Raw genomic sequence first — 7,904 nt, forward strand, 5'->3', positions numbered from 1 at the left:
TATGTGCAGTACAGAATTTGGACACTCACAATGGTGCATATTTCCTGGAAAAAATCAAGAGATCAGTCAAAATTATTCGGCTCGGAAATATGGGTTTTCCTGCTGTCCGGTAACAATTCTTGTTCAGTCCAACATCACTCCTTGATTTCCTGGCATCCTGAGAAACAATATCTTACTTAAGCTGCTGTACAGGCAGCACAAAGAGTTTTTACTGCAGACCCTGGATTTTGAAGCTTGTTTCACTGCGGTGTACTATATACTACAGACTTTATTTTTCAGGTAGCTTTCCATTGGGAGATTTTGCAAGTATTGACATTTGCGTTTCTCCCACCTCGCGTGAGCTTTCTTCATGATGTGACCTGGCAGCGCTTGAGATTGATACGCTCACTTGCCGTCTCAGTATTTTCATTACAGTTCTCTTGTATCCTTTGCATGCAAAGAAATAGATGAAGGGATCCAGGCAGCAGTTAAAATTCATCAGAAATACAGTATAATGGAGTGACTTCTGGAAAACTTTATTTTCAGCACACGAGGGCTCACTCTGAAGCTTCTTAATCATGTGTTTTATTATTGCAACGTGATAAGGGGTGAAGCAGATGATGAACACTATAATTACAAATATGATTGTATTGATGGCTTTTTTGTTTATCCCCGATTTTTCAGTCAGTGGGTTTTCCTTGGCCGTCTGAAAAAGTTTGCAGCTGATCTGAGAGTAGCAAAATAATATAATCCCCAGGGGAATAAGGTACCCTACTAAACAGGCAGCAAGGAGTATAAATGGTAGATGTGCTATTTTTTCAAAGTTTGGATATTCCATGCATGTAGTCCTGTCTATTTCTTCCTGTGACATGGGTTGTATAAGTAACGGGAAAGTCTGACTAAATACAAGAAACCAAATAAAGACACAGATGCCCTTGGCGTATTTAATCCTTCGGATCTTGTATCGGAAGGGGTGGACGACAGCGAAAAACCTGTCGATGCTCAAGCACGTCATGAAGTTGACACCCGCGTAGGTGTTGATGTAGAACAGGAGCGCGGTTATTCGGCACAGCGCCTCCCCAAAGGGCCAGTGAAACCCCAGGGCGTAGTAGGCGATCCTGGTGGGCAGGGCGAGGCAGAAGAGGAGGTCGGAGAGGACGAGGTTTGTTGAGTAGAGGGTGGTGGAGTTGATCTTCTTTCTGTTTTTAAAAATGACAGTGAGGGCAATGGTGTTGCCGAGCACCCCAAGAATTAAGATGGAGCTGTAGAAGACGCTGAGGAGTATCCGTGCTGTGTCCTTGTGCTCGTACAAGTCGCAGGTGGAAATGTTCATATGAGAAGCTGTGAAAGCGTCCATCTCTGTAAGCGCTGTGGTCACAGGAAGCTCAGTAGACCTAACGGATAAAAGAAAACCCCAAAAGGGCACATTTTATAAATGCAGATAAACTTCTGCAGAACAACAACCAACCTCTGTTGCAAACAGCAGGATTGCAAAATACTGAAATGAAACTTCATTATGGTGAAATACTTTTCAAGCCTCAGTCTGAAAGCAAACAAACAAAAAAGGTGGCTTTTTTTGGCTTTTCTGTTTTGATCCCAATCCCTTCTCTCCCGAAAAAAATCAGACAGGGCAAAATGATAAACCAGGGATGTAATCTATTTGGAAAGTGAAACTTTTAGATGGTCAGGAGGTGGGAGGCTGTTCAAAGCAATCCAAGGGGAAAAAGGAATCTGAAGAAACCACGTGATAAATGTTCATAGAAAGTTTCCAAGGGTCAGACAAGCAGACAAAATAATTTAAGTGTGTTTCAGTTAATTTTTAGTGAGTTTTTGTTTAACTTACTCAGAGAAACCGTTTTTTTTCAGGATACTTACCATATTGGCGTATAATTCAGCTTGCTTAATGCTAGCTTTAAGAATTGGCTTTTGGAACTTAATTCAAATATTGTTACATACATAAAATCTTCAGACTACTACTTTAGACACTCTTCGGTGGTGCTACAAGAGAGAGAGAACCCAGCTGAAGTATTTTACACCTTGTCAGTTTAATAGGTTTTAGAAATTGTATAACCTGCACATTCAGAAGTAGCATGGAAGAGCTGCAAAATGGCAGTGATTTGGGGCACTTGAAAATATAAAATCTGATCCAACAGAATTTCAGAAGTGGAAAGAACCCCATCCTGTTGATATTGCTTCCAGTACAGAATATTTCTTAGATGTTTTGTTACCTGGCACTTGCGTAGTGTAAGCATAAGTGTCAGAAAGGATGGGGCATCTGACGTTACTGCTTGGGCAGCTGTTCTCTGGAATGGTGCCTCTTAGAGGTACTTAAATGGATTAAACAGCAGTCAAAACAAGGTTGCTTCTGCTGTACTGCAGAATAGTACCTGGAGATAAAAGCTGCTGTAACCTGAGTTTTAGGTCCATCTGGTACCTTTAATTAAAATATAGAGGTGGTTTCTGAGGATCTGCCTTTCAACACATAATATTTACAAGTAACTGCAGCCTGTTGTAGCTTAGAAGATATTTCTGGAAAATGCCTCTCAGTTCTAAGGGTTTTAAACTACACATTTTAGAAAGTATTCATTATCCTTTTATTAACTTGTGAAAGCATTAAAGGGTTAGTGTCTTCTTTCATGTTTTGAGGAGATTGCCCTACTTATTTCAGGTTGTTCACAATTAATGTACCTGCAGCTTGTACTGTGTTATAAGTCAGTCTGATCAGACTTTTTGCTAGTTTAGGAGGAGTGCATAATGTTCTCTGTTAAACAGTAAATCTGCAGATAGTGGGTGATGTGTATTAACATACATAAATGTGTTAGATTGCTTCTGTTTAAAGAAGAAATGTAGCATCCAGATAGCAAATACAGATTTAATATACTGTGGTGCTCAGTAGGAAAGACAGGTGAGTGATTTCCTCCTGAGAGCTGTATAATGTTCAAATTCTTAGATACCCATGGAGTCTGTACCATGTGGGAATGCTGCACTCGGGGTTGGAAGTCAAATCTGAAGTGGGAGTTCTGTGGTGTGAATAAGGGCATTAAACTGGCAAGTAGCAACTCCAGCGGTAGAGCGAACATCTGTGATTTACTATTAGTTAATTCTACATCATGCACAGTATCTTGGTGTTAGTGTGTTTGCTGATTGATTAACATAGCGGTTTTACCCTGAGGATAGCTCTGGTATACTTTCCTCCTGTTCTGTCTTTTCTCTTATAGAAGTGTCTAGGATGGCTCTTGTTTTACACAAGTGTAACAGACCGCAGAAAACGGTGTGGGTTTGTGTAGGCACCTAGGTAAGAGTCAGTGAGGTATTTTGTTTTGTTTCTTTCATTTAAATGCTTCTGATTACTTGTTCACATGCCTAGCATGACATCTATCTTCTACTTATCTCTTCCTTAAATGTAGGTAAAATCATTCCTTAAACATATGTAAGGAAAAATAATCTATGAATTATGAAAAACAGTTCTATTGCAGCAATTAGCTACAGCCTATTAACTGCATCATTTTATTTTCACTGTAAAGTTGTCGTAGTTTTGGTTCATAAATAACGTGCATAATTGTCATGCCTGTTCATTTGTCTTTCTGTAAATGTTTGTAAGATGTAGAGTGTCTGTTCCACGAACACATTTAACTGTGGTTCCATACTTTGAGTGAATTTATTTTTTTTTACATCAAGTAGAATTTTGTGAAACATGTTACCTAGTTTTGTGTTATGAAGTCAGATCTTTAATGAAGTAAATTAATCTTTGTTGTTGCTCAAAATAGGATGTTCAGCCTCGCATAAAACCATGGCTGTATTGAAAAGAAGTGCTGGCTGAGAGACAGTTTGTGTCTTTCCATGATGTTAGCATGGATATTCGTGGGGAATGTCCATGGCAGGACACACGGACCACAAGCAGATGAGAAGAAAGCTGGGGGACCACAGCTCATGGCCCTTCCAGGGCAGTGTGCACAGCAGCTAAGCTGTGCTCCTTGACAGAGGATGTGGGATTCAGCCCTGTTGTGGAGAAAGGGTTCTTCCTGATCCTCTGTTATACCCAAAATATTCTGGCTGTTAATGTAGAGTGCACATTTTAAAATACTCTAGATAAGCAATTGTACTTTGTTTATGTGTCGGTATATATGGGCATTTTTGAGCAGTCACCGTGGTGTCTAGGTGCTCTATTAGCTGAATATATTTCATTTAAAAAACCAAACAAACCCTCAAGATACTGTCTGTGTTTTGGGGCCCAAAGAGATTATAAAGTTGCTATCATGTAACGACTTAATGTGCATCAGCTGAGCTATGGTAACTTCTTTGTTTGGATGAGCTCCATTCACCTCAGCAGGTATTTCACCTTTTCTTCTCTATCTTGAACAAGGCTGCATTAAAAAAATACTTTCTAGCTAGAAGATCTCTGGATTATTAAGAAGGAAAAGAAGACTTTTTTTTTTGAGTCCTATTCCTTGTGTCAGGTTGCTGGTTGTTGGCAGCAATCCTTAGTGATCAGCTTGTTATACCTACAGAGCATATGCCATCCTCCACAGAATGTATCTGACAAAGCAGCTGCAGGCCCATTTTGGGTTCTTTTAGTGTGTTTTGCATTCTTGGAGCAAAAATGGAGAATGCTACCTCCTTACTGCTGTAAACCTCAGACTAACTGGGCTTGATTCTTACTGATTTCAATGAGCTGTGTGCCTGAATACCTTATGGGAACATGGCCGTTGAATGTCATGAATCCAGATGCACCATTGACCCTCTAGAATCACTACCCGAGTGTTTGGTCCTCTAGGTTGTTGGATTGAATACCCCTCCACAGTGGCCTTCTGAGTTTATTAATGGTACTTAAAAAATTACCAATTTAATAATTTTAGAAAATGTTGCCACAACTTTTTGGCATAGTTACACATGCAGACTTATAAGGCATAAAGTATGAGTTAAGATTCTTGTCTTTATATTGGTATTGTAAAGAAGGCTGTTCAGGTTTTTACTTTTTCCTGAGTCTACAGACACACAGTGCTCAATAACACAGGCCTGTAAAGTTGTAGTGCAAAGAGACCACTTGCTCATTTAGTGTGACCGCCTGTATAATCCAGGTTATGTTATTATTTTAGTTATTTGTCAATGGATTCCACTAACTTTACCTTTAAAGTGTATTTTCCGAAATGCTCTTTGGTTTTAATTTGGAGAACTGAAGAGAAAGCAAATTAGCCATTTGTACTGTAGTTTTTGGTCAGTTAACCTCCCTTTTAAAAAATATAGGTGTCTTTTATTTAAATATCTTTAAAATTAATTTGCAGATGCTGTTCTTGTTGAGCCTTTCCCATATATACAGCCTCATAGTTTTGGCAGTTCACGGTGAACTTCTCCGTCTCACCACAAGGCTAAACAGTCTTGTGACCTCTGTTCTAACCCCAGCTTGGTCCCACACAGGAGGTGGTGTTCCAGATGCTTCTTGGGTATCGGTGCACCCGGAAGCATCCTCACCACTGCCTCCCTGCCTTCTCTGCTCAGTTGGTTTGGTACCCGAGACAGATATGCATAGCATTGCACTGGGAGTTCTTGAATTTTATTCACTGTGATCCTGGAGTACTTCTCAGGTTCACTTTGTCCTAGGATATCTCCAGTCTATGGGCATGGCCATGGCTCTCTGCTTCTACCTGGGAGGACCTTACGCCTGGGAGAGTTTAAAATTATCTTTACTATTATGCCCAGGCTTGCAAACAGCACAGATTATTCTTTATTGTTCTCTCACTTGCCATTTTCAAGGCTTAGCATTGTATTTGTTTTCTGACTAGTAATGGAAAAAGTTTCACTTTTTGTTAGCTGGCCAGCTTTTCGTCTATTCTGTGTGCTTCCTTGATGATTGATAGCAACAGTATCCACTTGACGAAAATAATCACAGTACCATGTCAAGCTGCTTGCAATACCTTGCAAGTTTGAAATCTGTGCAGGTGGCTTTCTAAGCCAATTTTGTAATCTCATCAAAGAAGGAAAGTAAGTTGTTTCAGGAGATTGGTTTTCTGTGAAAACATTTGACTGACATTATTTATTTGGTTTACATTTAAACTGCAGCCAGCTCAGAGTAGTGTGTCTGCTACAAAAGGGGTCTGATGAACAGAGCAGTGGCTGCCGTCTGGAAGTCCTATGTGATCCAAAGCCCTGGTTCATAGTCATGCTAATGTATGATGAGCTTTATGTGTAGTATCATAATGTCACATACATTTGACTGTTACCAAGCTATGGTAATATTTGACTTTATTTGACTGAAGTTATGAGCCAGCATTTGCCATGTTGCAACCTTGGATTACATGGATTTGGATTATGTGCAAGCAGTGATACAGAGCTGTTGCTCTCTGTATGCTAAATGAGTTTTCTTGTTCTCGTCTCCTGCTTTTGCTGAAGGAGCACCATCTGTCTTTTCAGCAGAACAGGAAACATGTAAAGGGCTTTAACTGTGTATTGTAACCTAATATGTGATTTGCCTGTCTCTTCCTAATTTTCGTTCTTTGCGGATGAATCCCTGGTCCATCTGTCCAGTAGCTAATTTAAGAGGGATATCAATTAAATTCTTGGAAAGGTGAGGCAGATCATTAGAAAGATCTCTCCTGGATCTATACATAGTATGATTTAGGCATCTGGACATGGATGAACCATATTTCTTTAACAAAGAGTATTGGGGAATAATGTTGTTTATGTCTGCATAAAGAGTGTAAATGAGTTAAAAGGAATGGCTGGGAAGGAGTCTTCTCTTTACCTGCAGTGCCTGATCTGAGGATTTACTGAGCTTACAGCCCTCTAAATGTGTAAGCTATGTAACTCTTATAGAGTTTAAAAACAGTAGAAGATGGGAAATATGCAATCCTCTGGTTGTGTTTTCCCTAATCTCTAAAATTGTTTTCTTTTGACTAGTCATATTTGCTGTTTGAATTTCTAATACACCATAGAAGTAAACTTCATAGTAGAGTGTTTTCTGTGTTTGAGAAAAGGCCTTGATTTGACTAATGTACGTTAAAAAATGTGAATGCTAAGTTGCACAGTTGTTAATACAGAAAGAACAGATACCTAAGGTGCTTATATCTGGTTGAATATATTGGCAGCTTGGGAACAACACGTGGTTTAATAAAAGCTGAGGCAAGAGACAGGCGTGTCCTAAAGCTTCCTGTTTCTTTCTAATACTTTAACACTCGAGCACTTCTAGTGCGTTATGCTGATTTACTGTTCTTCAAACCTGTGGAGTTTTGTGTCCTAAATTACAACGAGAAGGCCTGATGACCTGCAGACTGAATTCCTAGGTCACAACCCACGGCTAACTTTGAGAGAGTTTCTAGGCTGGTGCTTTAATTATTCCTTAGTGTAGACCCAGATTTGGTGGAATACTAAAGCCAGATTTGTAAGCCACACTCCAGAGAATTCAAAGTCTTCCTTTCATAAATTAATTCTCTTAATGATGTCTATGAAGCATTACGATATTCTTTAAGTTCTTAACAGAATTTGCAGATGTGTGCACTGTATGTAGGATATTTCTAGTCCTGCTTTTATATCTTACTATCTGTTTTGCAAAGCTGTGTGACAGTTACATTTGGCGCTCAAAAATAGTAGAAGCTGCAATAAGCGAAATGGAAATAAAGAAGTTGAGTTGAAATGCTCCACAACCAGTTAAAGAAAAAGTGGAAGTCATTTGAAGTGTACATGTCTTGCTCTTATCTGTTGGATCTCTCTTTCCAAATGTGATCCGTCCTATGAAGATGTGAGAACTATCTACTATAAATCAGCTCTGCTAAAGTCGAATGTTGGTGTGAAGAGCTGTGCTGATGCTGAGATGATTAACCTCCCTGCTGTTTATTCACCTAGGTATACTCAGTTTAAAAAGGAGAGGGCATAAAATACAGCAAATATACAAAAGAAGAACAAAAGAATGCCACTGACAGTGACATTCCTGC

General features: G+C 39.4%; 1 protein-coding gene across 1 annotated transcript in view; it reads right to left on the minus strand.

Annotated features, from left to right (window-relative positions):
• Positions 1-268: 268 nt before the first annotated feature.
• GPR183 (G protein-coupled receptor 183) overlaps positions 269-7,904 on the minus strand; it is an 8,939-nt gene continuing 1,303 nt past the window's right edge. The window contains exon 2 of the mRNA XM_010189392.1: positions 269-1,373. Coding sequence (XP_010187694.1) covers positions 269-1,373 — 1,105 coding nt within the window. The remainder of the gene's footprint in view (positions 1,374-7,904) is intronic.

This window comes from Mesitornis unicolor, unplaced genomic scaffold (assembly GCF_000695765.1).
Source record: "Mesitornis unicolor isolate BGI_N332 unplaced genomic scaffold, ASM69576v1 scaffold43537, whole genome shotgun sequence".
NCBI classification, from domain to species: Eukaryota; Metazoa; Chordata; class Aves; order Mesitornithiformes; family Mesitornithidae; genus Mesitornis; species Mesitornis unicolor.